Below are 20,977 nucleotides of genomic sequence, written 5' to 3' on the forward strand. Positions count from 1 at the left end.
TTATAGCTAGCCCTATTTTATTGATTTAGAAATTAAAGTCAAAGAGGATGAAATAAAAACAAGCAACAATAACCAAAAAAAAAAAAAAAACTAAAATAGCTTCTAATTTCTATTATGATTTCTTCTTTGACCCATGGGTTATTTGGAAACATGTTGCTTAATTTTTAAGCATCTCTGGAATTTTTCAGTTATACATTTGTCCTGGATTTCCAGTTTTATTTCATTCCTGTCAGAAAGTATACAGTATGTTATTTTAGTCTTCCAAAATTTGTTGAGACTTGTTTTATTGACCAGGTTATGGTCTATGGCCAACAGTATATCCCACATGCCCTTGTAAAGAATGAACAGTGTTTGATTGTTGCATATCAATTAGGCCAAGCTGGTTAATTGTCCTAATCAAATCTGTTCTGTTTTTGCTGATATGTTGTCTATTAACCAAGGCATGTTTTAAAACCTTCCACTCTGAGTGTGCACTTGTGTATTTCTCGTTTTAGTTATGTTATTTAAAAATCTATATATTATAATGTTCTTTAATTCTTATTTGTTTATTTATTTATTTATTTATTGTTGAGACAGTGTCTCGCTCTGTCACCCAGGCTGGAGTATAGTAGTGTGATCTCGGCCCACTGCAACCTTTGCCTCCCAGGTTCAAGTGATTCTCCTGCCTCAACCTCCCAAGTAGCTGAGACTACAGGCATCCACCATCATGCCCAGCTAATTTTTGTATTGTTTAGAAGAGATGTGGTTTCACCATGTTGGCCAGGCTGGTCTCAAACTCCTGACCTCAGGTGATCCACCTGCCTCGGCCTCCCAAAGTGCTGGGATTGTAGGTGTGAGCCACTGCGCCCAGCCAATTTATTTTATTTATTCACTATTTTTTCTATTTGTCTCATCTGTTCTGTTTTCTTTTATTCTTTCTTTCGCCCTTTTGTTTTTGGTATTAATTATATTTTGTTATTTATTTTTCTTCTCCATTAGCTTATATTTTAGTATTATTCTTTTAGTGGTTACCCTAGGCATTTCAAAAATGTATCTAGTAATTATTTAAATTCACTTTAAATTAGTTTTCTTACCATGTCCTGATTAATGCAAAAATTTTTCAATAGTTTAACTTCATTTATTCTCTTTTTACTTTTTATTATTTATTTTTGTTATATATTACTCCTATATAGAATAAATCTTATAAGTCACTGTTATTTTAAACATCATATCTTTTTCATTTACCCATATCTTTACATGTTCTTGTGTTGTTCATTCTTTTTTACTCTTGTGGCTCTGATTTCCTTTTGCCTTAAGAACTGTGGGTTTTTTGTAGCGAGAATTTTCTGGTGATTAATTTTCTCATATTTCTTTTATGAAAACAATTTTTTAACCTTCATTAATTTTTTTCTTCCCATTGGGTTTTGAATTTTAGGTAGCCAGGTATTTCACTCTCTTGGCTCTTCAAAGTCTCATTCCATTGTCTTCTGCCTCTCATAGTTTCTGTCCAGAAATCAGTCATAATTGTCATTGTTTTTCTCCCTCACTCCCCCTGAAATAAATGTGTTGTTTTATCTCTGACTGCTTTTATAATTTCCTATTTATCTTTGAGTTTTGGCAGTTTCACTATAATGTGCCTAGATATGGTTTTATTTGTTTTCGTCCTGCTTGTTTTTATTTTTTAAAAATTTTTTTGAGCTTCTTGAGCTTGTGTGTTTATGTCTTTTTTGTCAGACTTAGAAAATTCTTGATCATTATTTCTTCAAATATTTCATTCTCTTCTGTTTTCTTTTCCTCTCCTTCTAGAAATTCAGACTTTTTGGTTCTATCTCACATCTTTCAAAAATCCTGTATCAGTTTAAAAAATGTGTGTTTCTGTTTGGATTTTCTATTGACCTACCTTTTAATTCACTAATCCTGTATTCTACTGTGTCCCATCTTCTGTTAAATCTATTCAATGAGTTCTTAACTTCATTTATTATATTTTGCAGTTCTAGAATACCCATTTTATTCTTTTAAAAAGAGATTCTGGTTCTCTGTTGTAATAGTCCATCTGTACATCCATTTTCTTTATTTTTCCTATGTTTTAAAAATATATATAGATCATAATTATTTTGAAGACCTTGAGGATTTTTTTTTCTGCTAATGCCAGTATTTGGATCATCTCTTTGCCTGCTCCTATTGACTATTTTGTTTATTGGTGAACAGTCACATTTTTCTGCTGCTTCATGTCTAGGACTTTCAAAAACTTTTATGTTGGACATTATGTATAATATGTTATGAAGATTCCTGATTATTGTCTTTCTCCAAAGAATGTTGAGTGAATTTTATTCTGGCAGGTAGTTGCATGATCAGCAGATCATCTTATTCTTGTGTAGGCCTATTTAAGTTTTGCCCTCAGACCTAGTAGGGCTTGATATTATTCCTGAGGTGTGACCCTTGCTCTTAGGACTTGGCCTGTCAGTGACATCAGCTGAGTTCCACAGCATTCACCAAGTCCTCTCCATTTTGGCTTTGCCAGAACTCTGCCATCTTCTTAGAAGTGTGTGACCTGTGACATTTCACCGATTAACCTCCAAGCTGCTGTTCTTTGCAAGGCTTAGAGTCTTCTACTGTGTCACAGAGCTTATGATTCAGCCAAGGACTCAAGGGACATTTCTAGGACGATATTTGGGCTTTTATTCTCTGCAGCTCTCTCTTCCCTGTTACTTTGTTCCACAAACCCCAGCAGTCTTAGCATCCCTAAACTCCAAGCTCTATTTCTCCATCTAGAAGGACCACCACTTTCAGCTTGGGCTCTATTTTCAGGACCATTATTTGGAAAATGTTTCAAAGAGAAATCCAGGGAAAATGTGGAGCCTGCCTTGTTGTGCATGCTTTTTCTTAAGGATTGTAGCCCTGCACCAGTCATCTTCCAATGCCTGCAAAACATTACTTGTATATATTCTCCCCAGATTCTATAGTTGTCCAACACCAGTGAGTAGGAGTGTGGAAATCTGGGGAGCTGAATACTGAGCTGAGACTTTCAAGGTTATAAAAGAGCAGCAAGGAAGAGCATTCCAGGTAGAGGGAAAAGCGAGTGGCCAGGCCTTGAGGCAGGACAGAGGCTGGCTCATTGGAAAAACAGAAAGTAGCCAGCATGGCTGGATTCCAATGGGCAAGGAGGGGTGTAGTGTGAGATGAGGTTGGAGAAGTTGTCACAAGTCAGGCTGTAGAAGGCTTTGCAGGCCCTTGTTTTGATCTTTTCTAGATGTCATAGGAAGCCATCAGAGGGTTTTGGGCAGAATGATGTGACCCAATTTATACTGCAAAAAGATCTGCCTGCTCTGAGAACAATGATTTGGGTGAATTGAAGGAGAACAGGTTGAGAGGAGTTGGTGGCTGGATAGCCAAGAGGTGACACTGCGGTTGAGAAATTTGGAGTGAAAACTGGAGCTGGAGTCCATGGGACTTGGTGATGGGCAAGAAGTCACCAACACCCGATGTGTTACTCTTTGACCTAAAACCCTCTGTGGCTTCCTACTGCACTGGACATGAGATCCCAGCTTCCTACAGTGAGCAGTGCTCTGGCCCTGAGACCCTCAGGAGCTTCCACTGTTGCTGCTTACACCCCCAGCCTCTGCACTCCATGCTGCCACCTCTACCCTCATTTTTCACCTTCTTCATCCACCCCTCCCTGCACCCAGCTTTCTCCTCTAGGTCTCCTGTTGGGGGGCCTCTCCTCCAGAAAGCTTCTCCCCACCCCCAGGCTGGGTTCTGTGCAGAGATGAGTCAGAGCCAACTCATGTGCATCTCTTCCCAACTCTGCCTTCAATGATACCATTTTGGTAGCTTGTAGTCATCATGGTGGGAATATTTACACCATGGAAACTGGCAAATGCTACAAATTGGTACTGTCCCCGCAACCCAGAATGTGGTTGCTATACAGTTGCCACCCCCCAACTGGATGATGTCTCTGTTCAGCGCCCCCTTCAGGTCGTCACAGCCTCCTGGCTTCCTTTTATCAGGTTGTATTGAATGTTAAATTACCTGCCTGTCATTCTCCCCACCAGCCTGAGCTCCTGGAGGGCAGTGTCAGCACCGCCCATCTCAGGCCAGTGTACAGCCAGCACATGTGCTCATGATGTCTGCTAGACAGCAGGAGACTCACTGGGCAGCTCACAGGGCTACTGTGTGGGGCGGTCCCATGGGACAACAGGCTGGTCCCACCTGCACAGCCATTCTCTTTAGAGGATACTTGGGTGCTGTCTGAGGGCCCATGGGAAAAAGCCCCAGTCCAAGTCACTGCCAGAGGAGGGAGGCAGAGGAGGCAACGTACTTCCCAGAAAGGCCAAGTTGTTTTGAAGTCTTGGAGCTGAATTTTACAGGACCATTCGGAGCACCCATCTGTTCTTGACAGGGCCCAGCCTGTGCATCTTAGGCCCACGTGGTGTATATTTCTATTAATTAAAAATATCTTCTTCTGCTATTGTATTTTTTTTTTTTTTTTTTTTTTTTTGAGACAGAGTCTCGCTCTGTCACCCAGGCTGGAGTGCAGTGGCCGGATCTCAGCTCACTGCAAGCTCCGCCTCCCGGGTTCACGCCATTCTCCTGCCTCAGCCTCCCGAGTAGCTGGGACTACAGGCGCCTGCCACCTCGCCCGGCTAGTTTTTTGTATTTTTTAGTAGAGACGGGGTTTCACCGTGTTAGCCAGGATGGTCTCGATCTCCTGACCTCGTGATCCGCCCGTCTCGGCCTCCCAAAGTGCTGGGATTACAGGCTTGAGCCACCGCGCCCGGCCTGCTATTGTATATTTTATTACAAGAGAGATGCCCCAGCAGCCATAGAGTTGCCTGTATTATTCCTTCTCCTCCACTTCTCCCTCGTCTCTCTTTCCCAAGCAGGGTAGCTTGGGTTCCCCCCCTACCTACCCCTGCTAGGTCGGGATGAGTTTTGGGGGTCTTACAACTCCCAGGGAAGCTGCCTTCACAAGGGGGAAGGGCATTTGAGAAGCATCTGAGTTTCTGGGCTCCTAAATCTTCACAAATGGAACTTTCAGCAGTGCTGTTCCCTTCTAAGGCCGCCTTAGCAGCATGAACCAAGAGCTTAAAGATGCTCATGTCGGGCTGGGCGTGGTGGCTCATGCCTTTAATCCCAGCACTTTGAGAGGCCAAGGTGGGTGGATCACCTGAGGTCAGGAGTTAGAGACCAGCCTGACCAACATGGAGAAACCCTGTCTCTACTAAAAGTACAGAATTAGCCAGGTGTGGTGGCACAACCTGTAATCCCAGCTACTCAGGAGGCTGAGGCAGGAGAATTGCTTGAACCTGGGAGGTGGAGGTTGCGGTGAGCCGAGATCACACCATTGCACTCCAGCCTGGACAACAAAAGCAAAAATCCATCTCAAAAAAAAAAATAAATAAATAAAAATAAAAATAAAAAAAGATGCTCACGTTGTTGACCCGGAAATACCCCCGATGATCTCAGGGAAAGCGTCAGAGGTATGTCCAAATATTTATGTACAAGGGTCTTTGTCACAGTTCCAATTATAACAGCAAAATGTTAGAATAATCCGAGTGTTCAGCACGGCCACAGGAGGCTGCGCATATACTAACAACAGCATTTTCAACATTATTTGGTAATATGGAAAAACGCCCAGGACATGGTATTAAGGGAGAAAGCAGAAAACAAAAGAAATATATCGTATTTTAAATTTTATATAGAAAAATATGTGTTAATATGTATGTATTTGTATACTTGTGTGTATGTATGTGAGTTATGTAAAAAAATAAGAATTTAGACTTCAAAACCATTTGGGGGCAGTAGCACCTCTCCCATTTTGCCACACTTCCCACAATGCAAAGCCAGCCTCTTCCCTCTCACTGTCCTCCTTCCCAGAATTTCCCTTTGCCATCTGAATGAAACCCGCTACTCTCATGTTAGATCCAAGAAGAGTAAGAGGCAATTGTGTATTGATTTAAGAAAAGTGCCTGTGGGAGATATAGTGTCTTCTGTTTTATATAAATGTATTATGCTTTAGCGTAATAAGCATCTCATAATTTGATTGGAACATTCAATTTCACTCATCACCCTGTTTCAGTATAACAGTGACTGGCATCTATTACAACAGATTCTGGAATGCCACCCCACTGCATATATTTTTGAAGCTAATATTCCAGGCTGTTATTCTGGGACTCTCCAGGCCCTCCCCAACGTCCCCCTCCGGAAACCAAGCAGAACCACCCACTCTTATACATGCACATGTCGAGGGGCTTAGCAGGAAGTCTGCAGAAAATCTATGGATAATAAAGCTTCTGCAGGATAATCGGATTGGGAGTGATTTCTGCTACCCTATTTTCTAAAACTGTTTTACTGTAAGGGAAATGTAAGTGGAAAAAAAAAAAAACAAACTAAGGAGTGGGGAAACAGGTACAGTTTGTTGGCTAAGGCAAATTGTTTGGAAGATAACCTAACAATTTCTTTCAAATCCGTGCGTTCCGCAGCCCCAGGACTCAGAGGCAGAGGTTACTGAGGAGGATCCCAGGCTGCGCGCCCAGCAGCTCCATCACCGGGTGCTGACCCTGCAGTGCCAGCTCCGGGACCAGGGCGCTGCCCACCAGGCATCTCGGGATGAGGCCGCCCGCCTCCAGGAGGAGCTCCAGACCAAGGTGTGGGAAGCACTTTCTTTCCCCTCTTGTCAGTCAGGGCTCCCACACCCCAGGCCGTTTGGGGAGTGGATAAGGACGAGCTGAGCGCTCCCTCACCCTTCCAGCCGGTTGGGAGCAGGTACTGGATTTTTTTTTATTTATTTATTTATTTATTTATTTATTTATTTATTTATTTATTATACTTTAAGTTCTAGGGTACTGGATTTTTAAAGTATAGGACAGTACTAGGAAGGAAAACACAGACTCTATGATCCCTTCTCTGTTAAATTTAAAAATGCACATATGTGGTTTCTTTAAAAAGTCAAGCAGGTTTACAGTGTCATATAAATAAAAGTCAAAGCCCTTCCTCTGTCGGAGGGAAGTGGATGTGTCCATGACACGGCGGTGCAGATGCAAAAGTATACAGGTACCAGAATTGCACAGAATTTAACACGCAGATGCACACGCGTAAAACTGGAGAGAGCTGAAAAAGCTCAGTGAATTGCGGCCATTTCAATTCCTGGTTGTGATATGACACTATAGTTTTACAAAATATTCCCACTGGGGGAAACTGGGCAAAATGTACAAGGGTGCACTCCAGCCTGGGTGACAGAGCAAGACCCTGTCTCAAAAAACATGTACGAGAGAGTTCTCTGTATTGTTTCTTACAACTCTCTGCAAATCTTAATCATCTAAATTTTTTTAAATAAAAAATGTAAAAGCTTTCCTTCTTCTCAACCTCAACCTTTTCTGACTTCCAATATTTTTTCAACCCTATCTACCCACTTTCTGAATGTGTGTAGATGTGTACATGTTTGAAATTATACCGTACAAAACTATTCTGCATCTTCATTTTCTCATTTAAGAATCTTATGGTATTTTCATATCAGCACATACAAAGTGACCTCATTCATTTAAAATCGTGTGTATTATGTCATCATGAGGCCAAATCATAACTTGTTTAATCAAGTTTTTTGTTGGTGGAAATTCAAGTTGTTTCCATTTCTTTGCATTACAAACACAGCTTCAATGAACATTTTTGTCTCTTGGCATATACATCTGCTGTATATCTAAATGGAAAATTTCCAGCAAAACAAAGGATGTATAAATCATTAACTGTGATAGGTAATTGCAAATAATCCTCCAAAATGATAGCATCTTTTGCTATCATTAGCAACGAGTCTACTCATTTGCCCATAACTTGTTATCCTGAATGTTAGCAACTTTACAATTTTTGGACAAGTTGATAGTTGAAAAATACAGCCTCAGCATTACAGTATAATTTCTGGCTCTTCTCCCATGTGTTTTTTGTAAGATCAAAGCATGTTATATGTAGAGTTTTATGTTCATTTGTCCATGTGGCTGCATAGTCCTCATACGTGTGACTGTTTGTGTAGTAATCTATGATTTTTTGTCTATGATTGACTGTGTAGTAATCTATTGGGTGGATGTGGTTTCCTTAACTATTCCCCAATTGTTGCATCTAGAGCTATTTCTATGAACTTACAGATAACTGTTTATATATAACAGTTCGGAGAACTGGGACTACTGGCTCCAAAGGTGGGAATATTGTTGAGTCTTAGCTACGTATCACAAATTGCTTTCCAAAGTAGTGGTATCCACTTCCATGCCACCAGCAATACATGAGTGTGTCTCGTTCACTGGGTCTTCAACCAACACAAGAGCTAGTATTGCTTTTTTCTCTTATCTGTTACTGGCCTGTGGGGAGGGGGTGTGTGTGGAAACTTCAGTTACACACGAATTAGACTTTAAGTATATTTTAAATTATTTTCATTCTTTTTTCTTTCTGCTCAGTTTCAGTATTTCCTTCAAATCTCTCTTCCAGCTAAATAGTACTCTTTGGATGAATCTAATTTGCTCTTAAACTCACTTTAGTTCTTAATTTCAGTTCGTCTATTTTGCAGGTTGAGAATTTCCCTAGGATTCTTTTTAGCAGTTCTCAGTTTTATGATGAAATTTTTGTAATATAATTCCTGAACATCTCAATCGCAGTTGCTTTAAAGAGGAAGAGTGTCTCTGATAACTTTATTTCATGTTCTCACCAGCAGTGTAGGAAGGTTCCAACTTTTCACCCTCACTAGCATTTGCTACTAGCTGTCTTTTTTAATCATAGACATCCTAGTTAGTGGGAAATTGTCTTTCATTGGTTTTGAGTTGTATTTTCTGATGGCTAATAATGTGGAACATCTTTTCACATGCTTACGGGTCATTTGTATGTCTTATTTGAAGAAGAGTTTATTCAGATTCTTCCCGTTTTTCTAATAGGGTTAATTGACTCTCTTTTTGTTAAGTTGTGAGAGTTCCTTTTATGTTCTAGATAGAAGTCCTTTATTAGATATATGATTTACAAATATTTCCTCCAATTCTGTAGGTTATCTTTTTAATTTCTTCTCGTTCGCTTTTTGATTGCAAATGCCCAATACTTCTCTCACTGTGGCATATTTATGTTATTTCCTAAACTGAAGCAGACAGAAGGTTTAATCCAAGCCTGCAAATATGATTGAGTGCCTTTTGAATATAAGACAGTCTGCTTAAAGCTGGAATTTTACTTTTTGAATATATTAGGAATGGTGTGCCAAAAACAGATACATGGAAATGTTCACTGAAATCTTGTTTGTAAAACAAAGAAACAGAACTAATATAAATTTCCATAAACAAATTGAAGTCAAATCAATTTGTTTCGGCTTCGTGATTAAATAACATGCAAGATTTTAAAAGAATGAGGTCAGTTTCTATGTGTTAATATGAAAATAGCACCAAAATTTTTGTATCACATACAAACTGAGCTCATTCTTTTAAAATCTTGCATATTATTTCATTATGAAGCAAGATGCAAGATCTTTTGCGTAGTATAATTTCATATACACACATTCTGACCCATATGGGTATGTTGGTCAGAAGAGGTTGGGGATGAGGAAGAGGCTTGTGGCTTTTTATTTGATTTTTTTAACTGACTACAAAGGGACTGAGAGAGTTAGAAGAACTCACACAACACCTGCTTTGTTGTATCTTATGGCTCAGGAATTCAGACAGGACTCGGCCAGGCTGTTCTGCCCTCCAAGGGATCAGTGGGCATGACTCAGTGGTATCCAGCTGGATGCCAGGCTTGGCTGGGGGATCCCTGGCGGCCTCACTCACGTCCTGGCCCCTCTGCAGGGTGGCGGAAGGCAGCCCCCTCCGGTGTCTTCCCTTTTTCTGTCATGTCTCACAGTCTCCCCAGTGGGCACTTGGGATTCTTAAATCCTGGCTCAGAAACAGAAGAGACCCAAAGTAGAAGCTGCCATTCCTCTTCAAGGCTGGACCCACAAAGGCCCCAGGGCCACTTCCACTGCATTCTGTGAGTCAAGGCTTCTCAGGCCAGCCCAGATCTGAGAGAAGAGGATAGGAACCCCCTCCACGGGGAGCAGTCTCAAAGAATCTGTGTCCAGCTTTCATCTGCCCCTAATAGTAACATGAGTTTATTGATCACTGACAGATGCCAGGGCTTGTTCTAAGCACTTTACATGAATGGGTTCACTGAATCCTCACTACAGTTCTCACCAGCGGGGGGTGCACTCATGTGAGCCCCCTTCACAGATGAGAAGACTGAGGCAGAAAGAGTGTCTTGCACAAGATCTCAGTTCCAGCGACTGGCTGAGCCGGGATTAAGGACCCCTGGTGTCTGGCTCAGGAACTTGTATATTTACCACAAGACCGGAAAACTGCCAGGCTGCTTGGAGACTCAGAAGAGAGCTTGGAGTTGGCCCCGGACACTGTAGCTGGGCAGAGCTGATTCTTGAGTATTCAGAACATCTGTCCTCCCGTGATCCTGCCAGGCAGGTGGTGGGAAAGGCCCCTGTTCCCAGCACTGAGTCCCCATGAGGGTAAAGAGGGCAGGCAACTGCCAGCTGCTCTGAGCCCGGCTTGCCTGGGGAAACTCTGGACAGTGGTAAATGACAGTGCAGTGTTGTCAAAAATGTTGCTTTCATTTCAGCTTGAAGAACTTCAGAAAAAGCAACATGAAGCAAAGTTGGCGGTGACTCCCCTGAAGGTAATATGTCCATAAAATCAATATGAAATGCGTCTTTCAAAACAGGGAGCTTAGTATTTTTCCTATTAGACATGTAATCCACCTCTATTGTATAAAAGTTGGGATAGGGCCAGGCGCGATGGCTCACACCTGTAATCCCAGCACTTTGGGAGGCTGAGGCGGGTGGATTGCTTGAGCTCAGAAGTTTGAGACTGGCCTGGGCAACATGGTGAAACCCCATCTCTACAGAAAACACAAAAATTAGCCGGGCGTGGTGGCGTGCGTCTGTAGTCCCAGACACTTGGGAGGGCGGAGGTGGGAGGATTGCTTGAACCCGGGAGGTCAAGGCTGCAGTGAGCCGAGATCACGTCACGTTCTCCAGCTTGGGCAACAGAGTGAGATCCTGACTCAAAACAAAACGAAACAAAAAAACTGGAAAGAATGAAGGAGACAGAAAGCAGTAGCCCTTGCTTGCACATGGCATTTCCGTGTCTTTTCCTTCGATGTGTTTCCCATGTGTTTGAGAGCCTACGATGTCTGTACGTTTGCCTCCTGCTGTTCCCACTCGATGGGGTGACCTAGGAGGTGAAGCGCGAGACGCCTTGGTTCATAAAATCGTCACCACTGCACTGTGTGCTCAAGCACCTTCCTTTCTATCTCGCTCTCTCTTTTGTATCATTAATTGTATATAAACACTGTGATGCACTTTTTTTTTTTTTTTGAGATGGAGTGTCGCTCTGTTACCCAGGCTGTAGTACAATAGTTCGATCTCGGCTCACTGCAACCTCTGCCTCCCGGGTTCAAGTGATTCTCCTGTCTCAGCCTCCCAGGTAGCTGGGATTACAGGCGTGCACCACCATACCCGGTTAATTTTTGTATTTTCAGTAGAGATGGGGTTTTGCCATGTTGGCCAGGGTGGTCTTGAACTCCTGACCTCGTGATCCACCCCCTCTCGGCCTCCCAGAGTGCTGGGATTATAGGCGTGAGCCACTGTACCCAGCCGATGTACAGTTTTTCTCAGAAAGGTTTTCTCCACATATCTAGACATTTATGTTTAAGATCAACTCCAGGAAATGTCATTACTCGCCCACTGGGTTTAATATGTTCTTTGCTAGCAGGACACAGAATTTGGTTAAGGTAACACATTTCATCTTGAACATGGGCCTGGATCTGGGAGAAGCTGGGGGCTCTGCTCTTTCTTTCTGGTCTCCGGGCAGAGTGGAGAGGGAGGTGCCCTGGGCTGGGCATCAGCAGAACCTGGTTACGCCCTGGACTCCCACTGACCTGCAGAGTCATCCTCCCTCTGGGGCCTCAGTTTCCTCAGCCGTCAAATCAGAAACATGAGCTACACAGTTCCTAAAGTTATTTGCCACCCCACATTTCCATGTCTGTCTGAGCCTCGAGTTGGCGCCTGTAAAATGAAAATCGTCATAATTCCTGCCGAGCCTCTGCAGACGTGGTAGCTGGGAAGGTGCAGAGCAGACCGTGAAGCTCCCGCAGTGCAAGGCTTCCCTCCTCCTCCCTCTCATTGCCATCATTTGCTGCGGAGCGTTTCTTTAAATGAAGACCACAATCCCTTATAAAGTGCTATCTAAATGTGAGATAAGGATAGAAACACGACACTTGGTAGGTGCCTCCCTGCCCCATCTCCTTTTATCCTGGTGTCCATGACAACCCCCATTGTACAGACGGGCAAGTCGAGGTGCAGAGGGGAGCTTGCTCACACAGCTGGTCCGTGGTGGGGCCCAAATCCACACTCTCGATCCCTGCTGCCTTGAGCCTAGACCATGGGGAGGGCAGTGGGGAGCTCCTGGGTGTGTGTGGCCGTCTGCTCCGAAAGCAGCCTGGCTTCTGGGTGCAAGGAGGCGTTGCAGGGAGGAGCCTGCTCCGCTGAGCGGAAGGAGAGTTGGGGATGGTGAGTTGGGGATGGTGAGGAGTAGGGGCCTCAGCTGACCCTCCGGCCCCCAGTCCCCCAGCTCAGCCACACAGCCCTGGTGGTAGCTCTGCATCCACGGCCTCCCTCCCTTTCAGGCCAAGATAGCTTCCCTGGTCCAGAAGTGCCGGGAGAGGAACCGCCTGATCACCCACCTGCTGCAGGAGCTGCACAGACATGGGCTGGGGAACCTCCCGCTCTCTGAGCTGGCACAGAACATGCTCAACGACGTGGCACTGGCTGAGTACGCGGCCACCTTCCTGGCTCCGGGAGTCCCAGAGGTAGAGTCCCAGAGACGACCCTGTCTCTGCTTCCTATGGGGTGTGGACACGTCCCTTGCATGCCCCTGCCTGGCCCGAACAGCCCCTCCTTTCCTCCCTGTCTCCATCCACGGACACGGCTTTTCCTCTGTGCCCGTGCCCACACCCTGGGTGGTCATGGGAAGGTGCATCTGGCAATACTTACCCTTTACAGTGCTCAGGAAATGGTGCAGTGCACAGATGCAAACCGTGATTGTAATTTAGCATCATACAAGCTTCACTGCATGTGTCACAAGATCGATCTTTTGTGCCGGGACCTGTGCACTGGCCACTTCCTCTGGCGGGTTGCTTCAGTCACCCCAGGACCTCCTGTCCATCCTTCAAGGTACAGGTATGACCTTGCCCAGGCAGCCTGCTCTGAGCCCTGCAGACCAGAGAGTTAGCCACAGCCTCCCCTGTGCTCCATTGCACGTGGCTGCGCATGACGGGGCATGACAGGGAGCTCTCCCGGCTGTTGCAGGAGTTTGCGGGCCGCTCTCTGGTGGGCCCAGAGCCGCTCCATAGCCATCTTTGTCTTCCCAGTGCCTGGCTCTGAGAATCTGCCACAAACCTGGAAGAATGTTTGTTGAATGAATGAAATAATGAACCAAATGAATGAGAATCTCCTCTTCCGGTGGTCAACAAAAGAGGAAATTGAGGCCAGAGAGGTTAGGAGATGTGCTCTGGGTAACACAGGCAGTGCAAGTGGAGATGAATGCCAGCTCTCCTGACTGCAGTCGGCACCCATGGGTGCCCAGCCATGCCTGCCCACACACATACATGCAGCCCCGTTCCTAGGGACAAGCCAGCAACGCCCGTGCCAGACCATCTCCGCTCCTTATGTACGCGGGAGAGACGCAGCTCCCACGGTAAACACAGCCAGGGCTGTTTTCCACAGTCCCTCCAGGCTCTGCCTATGGGACTTGCTCTCAGTCCCTCGGCACCAGGTCTGAGTCTCCCTCTGCAGCTCTGCCCAGCCTGGTCTCTGCAAGGCCAACCTCCTCTGACCCTTCCTTTCCCTCACAGCCTTCAGAGGTCCCTTCTGGTCCAAATCATTGCACAGCAGAGATGGAGGCCTGGAGGCCAAGAGGCATGTTCAGGGCCATTTGTTGACTCGGTCCATAGGCAGAACTTGAATCCAGAGCCCCAAGCTCCCAGTCTCTTGCTCTTCTCTTTGCCCAAGGGGTACAAGACTCCTTCAGAACTAGAATAGGGGTGAGAAAAGAGAGCAGAATTTTGTCAAAGTGCCTTCATAGTCCTTGAGATCCACTACAGACCTGATATCTGGGGGTTAAGTGAGATAAAACTGAAAGCAGGCTGGGTACGGTGGCTCACGCCTGTAATCCCAGCACTTTGGGAGGCCGAGGCAGGCGGATCACAAGGTCAGGAGATCGAGACCATCCTGGCCAACATGGTGAAACCCCGTCTCTCCTAAAAATACAAAAATGAGCCAGGTGTGGTGGTGCATGTCTGTAGTCCCAGCTACTCAGGAGGCTGAGGCAGGAGAATCTCTTGAACCCGGGAAGTGGAGGTTTCAGTGAGCTGAGATCACACCACTGCACTCCAGCCTGGTGACAGAGCAAGATTCTGTCAAAAAAAAAAAAAAAAAAAAAATCGAAAGCAGAGTTCCAGGTTGTGAAAGTATCAAATAGCAAATGCAGCTGGTGTCACCCTGGAAGGCCAGCTGTCTGTCTGCTGAGGGGACATCATAGCAGTGGCCCACCTTTCAAGGGCTGCTCCCCACTCTCATAGGCCATTGAGCTAGAATTGAAATGTTCACTGGGGTTGGATAGACTGACTTACAATGACCAAACTCAGAGAGAATGATGTATACACTGGAACATTAATTTTTAAGTTTCCTATGAGAAATAGAACTATTACGCAGGTTGAAGTATCTGATGGATGACTGAAAACTTGTCAGCATATTCTCTCCTTATAGTAGAATTATCTGGAAAATCAAAATTTTTCATTCATTTCCTCATCTGTCACTTGAGTGCCCAGAATGAGAGCAGGGAGAGTTATTATAATAATGTCATTGGACGGATTCATTCATCTCCTATAAGGATGTGCTTCTGGGCTCGGACATGCTTCCGTGGACCAGGGTATCCCTGACAGACCTTTTGAAAGTGAAAAAAAAGTATGATGTGTTTCAGAAATTCAGAGAACTCCAGGCTGCAGAGTGATCCCCAGGGGAGGAGTCGGGGGAGGCTGGGCTGATGGGAAGCCATGGGGAGGAGTGGGGAGAGGCTGGGCTGGATGGGAGGTCACAGGCACCTGTGCCCCGGCGGGGTGTCTGCATCTCAGTTCTTAGTGGAGAGCAGGGTGGGAGTGGCGTTGGCGGCTCCTCCTACTGGTAGCCAGGCAGGAAGCGGATCCAGTGCTGCTTGCTTGATGGACAGTAACTCTCGATTCAGAGGACACAGATGGAATTCCCGATGGAGGCCTTTGGGCTCTGGATAGGAGCCCAGGAGGACTGCCAGGATGGCTGAGGAGACTCTGATGGGCTGGAGGTGGGAAGTGCCAGAGCAGCAAGGGACAGGTCCTGGGAACTCCAGCCAGGCAGTGGAGGGTTGATGTACCTTCCAGGAACACCCCTGGAGGGTCCTGGGCTCCTGGTGCCCACAGTGTCCTGAGACGCTCCCATTCTCTGGCCCCTACCTTTGGGACGGGGGCATGGGCTGGGCTAGGGTCCCAATTGGACAGGCTGCCTTCATTTATCCAGCCAAGCCACGCTGCCCTCCAACTTGCACGCTCTCCCTGGATCTGCTTACTCCACCTTCCCAGCATCCTGCTGCAAGGGTCCACAGGGGACCCTGAGCCTCAGCACGTCCCAGGGCTGTTGAGGGGGTGGGGGCTGGGCCTCGGGCGGGGGCCACTAAGCTCTACTCTTTCAGGAGGAGGTGGCGTGGCCTGGTGCCCATGCAGGCAGCCGTCGGTGACCACCTCCCCTCCCTGCATGTGACTGAATCTTTGTATTTCCATTTTCTTTGCTTGCCCTGGTTTGGGTGGGTGGTGGAAATTGAGCCTCAGTCGGTTCAGCCCCAGTGCCCTTTCCACAGGCATGTGGCGATCGGCTGGGGGGCCATGGGTGCTGGCGCCGCCGTCTGTGCTGGCATCTGCTGTTGTACCGTCCGGGTCACTAGCATCCATGGGTCACCCTTGTATCCGCCCTGGCTTCCTTCCTCCTGCTGTGCTGATTCTCTCCAGCTCAGGCGCCTGTTCTGGAGATGGAGGGAATCCCACGAGGTCAGGCTGGCCATGGCAAAAGTCACTCTTCCTTCTGCTGGGAACACGGGTCTTGCCACCTCCCTGATGTTAGCTGGAGATGGGCCCTCAGGGAACGCAGGCTCCAGCTGTTCTCAGATTCCTAAAACCTCTCTGGAGTTCTTAATTCCACCTTGTCCCCTGGACGCCTTGAATGAGCAGGGCTCAGGGCACCTTGCTGGGCCTGCTTTGCTTCCTCTCCTATCCCCCCACCGACCCCTAGCCCCAGGGGGCCTTTTATTTTTCCTGTGTTTTGCCTGGACCTAGTCTGTTGATATTCACAAGCGTGAAATGAGACACCTTTGCTGTCTATACTCGGTTACCCTGTCCCTGAGACCTTGGAGGCAGAGGCCCGGGTACCAAAGGAGAGGAGAAGAGGGGTGCCGGGGCTCACCTGGGTCACAGCACTGGCTACGATGGCAGCTGGCTCTCCTGCCCTCCCCTAGGGTCTGACCCTGAGGTCCAATCTACAGATGGAAGTTCCCATCAGAGAACAGAGGACTCCCGAGCTTCCTGTGCTCCTAGGGGTGGTTTCCTGTCCTCTCTCTGGGAGATTCACCAGCAGATGATGACACCTTCATTCTCAATAATTACCCATCTCATGAACTTGGCACTTGCCCTTCACCTGCCTAAGCCACCTGTCGTCTTCGGCCGGGTGGAGGCTGCTGTCCCCCCATGGGGCTCTGTGAGGTTTGAATAAGACCCCATGTCAGATGCCTGGCACCGCACCTGTCACACACAGGCACCCAACAGCTTTTGGGGCACCTCTAAACAAACCCTCAGTTTTGCTCCCCTGGGAGCAGCCAGGGGCCTTGGGCACACTAGCAGGGGAGAGTCATCCGGTCGGGGCAAAGAGGTAGGTGACCTAGTAAGGAAGATGCTAATTTTACCTCCTCTCGCCCTGCTGTTTCCTCCCCCTGCCACCTCCTGCTTTCCTCTGGGTATTTGTCAACGAGATCTAGTTGAGGGCCTTTGGAAATGGAATCTGGTCTAAAAAAGGGGCAGTCATACTCAGATGATTGAAGAATTGTCCCTCAAAACCCTGAACTCCCCCAATTCATTAAATCTGCAAATCCCCAAGCCTGGGCCTCCAAGGATCCAGGCAATTATTTTCTCTTTAACTCCTGCCTTTATGAAACTTAGAATATTCCCCTAAAAGTCTGCGTGGGGAGAGAGGCAGGGCTCGCGAGAGTGTAGCACAAGTCTTCATCTGTCCCTTACTCTGTGTCACTGGCATTTAGTGGACGTTCCTTCTCATCTCATTCTGGTGGACTCCTACAAAGAACATATTGGTCCTGTATTTCCATTCCGCAGATGGAGAGGGTGAGGCTCAGAGAACTCAACTGACTTGACCAGGATCACGGAATCAGTGAGTGGCAGAGCCAGGACTCAGTCTGAGAAAGCCCAGCTCTGCCTCTCACACAGCCCCTCTCCAGCCACTCCAGACCCATGCGGTAGTTGAGGAGCTGGAAGCAGACAAGGGTCCTTGCACCCCAATCACATACTGAATGCAGGGCCACCCAGAAGTCAGTTGAGTGCACCTGAGGCTGCTCTGCCAGTGTATCCTCTACGAAGGCAAACAGAACCTCAGTCTCTCATTGAAGGAGCCTCTATCTAATGAGGGGACACCTGACTCTAAGCCCGGGGCAATAAAAGGCATTCATTCAAAGCGCTGGAAATAAGCAGAGAGGAGAGAGAGACAGACTCCAGGAGGAGGAAGCACTCAGGCCAGGCCTTGAAGGACAGAAAGCAGGATTTAACAGCTGGAAGGATGGAGTGAAGGTCTCAAGGCTGCGAGACCTGCTTGGGCACATGCACGGGGGTGGGAGAGTCCATGGTGCTTGAAGCCACAGCAGTGTTGATAGGGGCGACAGCAAAGTGCTCTAAGAGCACCGTTCAGGAGCAGGCATTGTGCCTGGTACCGAAGGCTCCCAGGGGTGCTGGTGTGATCCAGTCACTACCAGAAGATGGCTGAGCCATTACCCATGTCCCTGAGTATTAGGCCCTGCACCAGTCAATTCAGGTTAGAGGGGACCCTTACAGAGCCCAGGTGCGGCTGCAGCACAGGAGGGGCTGTGTGAGAGGCAAGTGGCTGAACTCTGCCAGGTGGAGTCAGGGAAGACTTCTCAGAGGAGGCAACATTTGACTTGGGCCTTGACATCTATGTAGAAGTTCACCAGAGACCGAAAGAGAGGGCAGGGCCCTTCCAGACATGGAGATGGCCTCCTATACCTGGAGGAAGAGTGTGACCAGGGTGTTGGAAGTGGAGACAGGGAAGACAGTTATCGCAGCAGCACTGCACACAGGCCCCTGCCCCCTCGGAAACACCCAGGAGGAAGCGAGATCCAGGCTGCCGGTCTGGAAACAACTCTCACTTGCCTTGAAGATGCAGCCGTTGTTCTTGCTCAACCACCTGGGGGCCGTGGGCCAATCGGTTGAGTGATCGTTGCCATCTCACTTCTCACCCGCCCCGTGCAGTGCGGAACCAGGAGGACACTGGTCTGTGCGGTGGTGCACTCAGACCCAAGCCCAACCTGAATTCCCGGGTGATTGAATCAGGGGCCCCAGGGGAGACATCAGAGTGCCGGATGTCCTCATTAAAATGTTTTTTAATAGCGATTTCTAAAGCACTTTTATTACTCTCTCCATTTGGAGATTTAATTTGAGAAAAGGAAATGGAATCATTTCTCTGTGCCCGTGTTTCCTAAGAACAAAACCAATTCCTGTTCTCCTCCGAGAATCCTGGAGAGAAGAGGAGGGAGGCCTTCACGCACACAGGCAGGGCTGGTCCTACACAGAATGCAGTTTTTTCGGGGAGGGGTGATGGCCCTGCTTGGCCCAGTTGCCGTCCTCTGTGCAAGGCTGTCCCTCCAGTGCCACGCGGAATAACTGCCAAGATGTTTTTTCTTGCAGACAAGCCACCACCTGGACATCAAGTCTGAGATGACGGCAGCTCTAAGAGGTCAGTGTGATTTTTGATCAGGAAAAGCGTGTGTACTCAGAAAAAGTCCAGGCCAGCAGGACGCTGTGACTGGTGGGCCAGGGGGGAGATGCCCACTGTCATGTTCATGCTACTAAAAGGAATGGGACCCACTTCTCCCTCCTCCTTTCCTGTGTGGCGTTGTCTTCTAATTTCACAATGAGAACACACTGGAAAAATACAAACGTTCAAATTCCTCAGCGCTAGAGTTTCACTCCTGGAAACTCATCCTAGGTAGATAATTCTGTATGTTCCTGCCAGTGCATCTACAATAGTGAAAAACTGGGGGAAACCCTCAATATTGTTAAGGAGCCCATATAATCAGTGAGTTACAACATAGTCATTAAAATGGTACTGAAAAACGCCATGCAACAGCATGGGAATTACCATGTTCTACTAAGTTTAAAACTGTTAGGATACGGGCCAGGCATGGTGGCTCGTGCCTGTAATCCCAGCACTTTGGGAGGCCGAGGAGGGCAGATCACAAGGTCAAGAGATTGACACCATCCTGGCCAACATGGTGAGACCTCGTCTTTACTAAAAATACAAAAATTAGCCAGGCGTGGTGGTGGGCGCCTGTAGTCCCAGCTACTCGGGAGGCTGAGGCAGGAGAATTGCTGGAACCCGGGAGGAGGAGGTTGCAGGTGAGCTGAGATAATGCCACTGCACTCCAGCCTGGTCAAAGAGTGGAATTCCATCTCAAAAAAAGAAAAAAAAAGCTGTTAGGATATGGAATGTTTCGTATAATTATAACTATGATTCCATGTGCACGTCTGGGTCTGATCTGCAACTTAGGCTAGGACAGCAACTAAAGTACTAGCCATGGTTACTCAGAGATGGTAACATGAGTGCTTTTTTTTTTTTTGGTTCTGTTATTTTTATTATTCATTTATTTATTTATTTTTGAGATGGAGTCTCGCTCTGTCACCCACGCTGGATTGCAATGACGTGATCTCGGCTCACTGCAACCTCCACCTCCTTGGTTCAAGCAATTCTCCCACCTCAGCCTCCCCAGTAGCTGAGATTACAGGCACCCACTATCATGCCTGGCTAATTTTTGTGTTTTTGTAGAGACAGGGTTTCTCCATGTTGGCCAGGCTGGTCTGGAACTCCTGACCTCATGTGATCTGCCTGCCTCGGCCTCCCAAAGTGCTGGGATTACAGGTGTGAGCCACTGCGCCTGGCCTATTTTTATTATTAAAAAGAAAATTAAGCCACTACCTGACCAGACAGAATTTTCCTGGGCCTTCTTTTACTTTTTTTTATTTCAATAGTTTTGGGGAAACAGGTGGTATTTGGTTGGGTCTTGTTTAAGCGCAGCTTACTACCCTCAGCGTGGGGGTGGAATGGGGGTCCCAAGGGTTTGTTTAGTGTTGTGTTTGGATCAGGTGCTTGATAAAAACATGTAGAACGTCTGGATGGTGTTACCTTTAAGACCGAGCTGCTATTGAGATCTGTTCATCTAGTGGTTCTTATTTCTAGATTCTATTCTTGCCATCTGTGTGGTCTTAGATGAGTTCATTAACCTCTCTGAGCCATACACTCTTTAACAGGAGGAAAACATGACCTTCCTCTGGAGTGTCTGGCCCCTGGCACATAGCATGATGTCAGTACACAAGCAGAGAAAACTGTTCTCAGTCTTTGACGCCTCAGGATGGGCCTGTCCTTCTCTACCTTGGCCTTCTGTCCCTACACCCTGACTTGGCACCTGTTCTCACAGTTGGAGAGGCACAGATCCTAGCTGGTCTGCTTCTGTCACTAATTTTCTCTCTGTGGCCCCAGGCAAGTCTCCTCCCCTCTCTGGCTCAGCTTCATCCCCTTTCAAAGAAGGACATGTACTAGACCGATTGGGTTATTTTTTCACTG

The 20,977-nt window shown here is 46.9% G+C and overlaps 1 protein-coding gene across 6 annotated transcripts in view; it reads left to right on the forward strand.

Annotated features, from left to right (window-relative positions):
• Positions 1 to 20,977, forward strand: part of C5H4orf50 (chromosome 5 C4orf50 homolog) — a 118,631-nt gene that overhangs the window by 35,374 nt on the left and 62,280 nt on the right. For 5 of the 6 annotated variants that reach the window (XM_045392104.3, XM_065544755.2, XM_045392105.3 and 2 more), the window contains 4 exons: positions 6,462 to 6,626; positions 10,600 to 10,656; positions 12,667 to 12,849; positions 19,045 to 19,093. In XM_045392104.3, the coding sequence (XP_045248039.2) occupies positions 6,462 to 6,626; positions 10,600 to 10,656; positions 12,667 to 12,849; positions 19,045 to 19,093 (454 nt within the window). Of the gene's footprint in view, positions 1 to 6,461; positions 6,745 to 10,599; positions 10,657 to 12,666; positions 12,850 to 19,044; positions 19,094 to 20,977 lie in introns of those variants that run through there. The other variant, XR_010586733.1, reaches the window with a different exon arrangement.

The sequence above is a fragment of the Macaca fascicularis genome, chromosome 5, assembly GCF_037993035.2.
Source record: "Macaca fascicularis isolate 582-1 chromosome 5, T2T-MFA8v1.1".
NCBI lineage: Eukaryota > Metazoa > Chordata > Mammalia > Primates > Cercopithecidae > Macaca > Macaca fascicularis.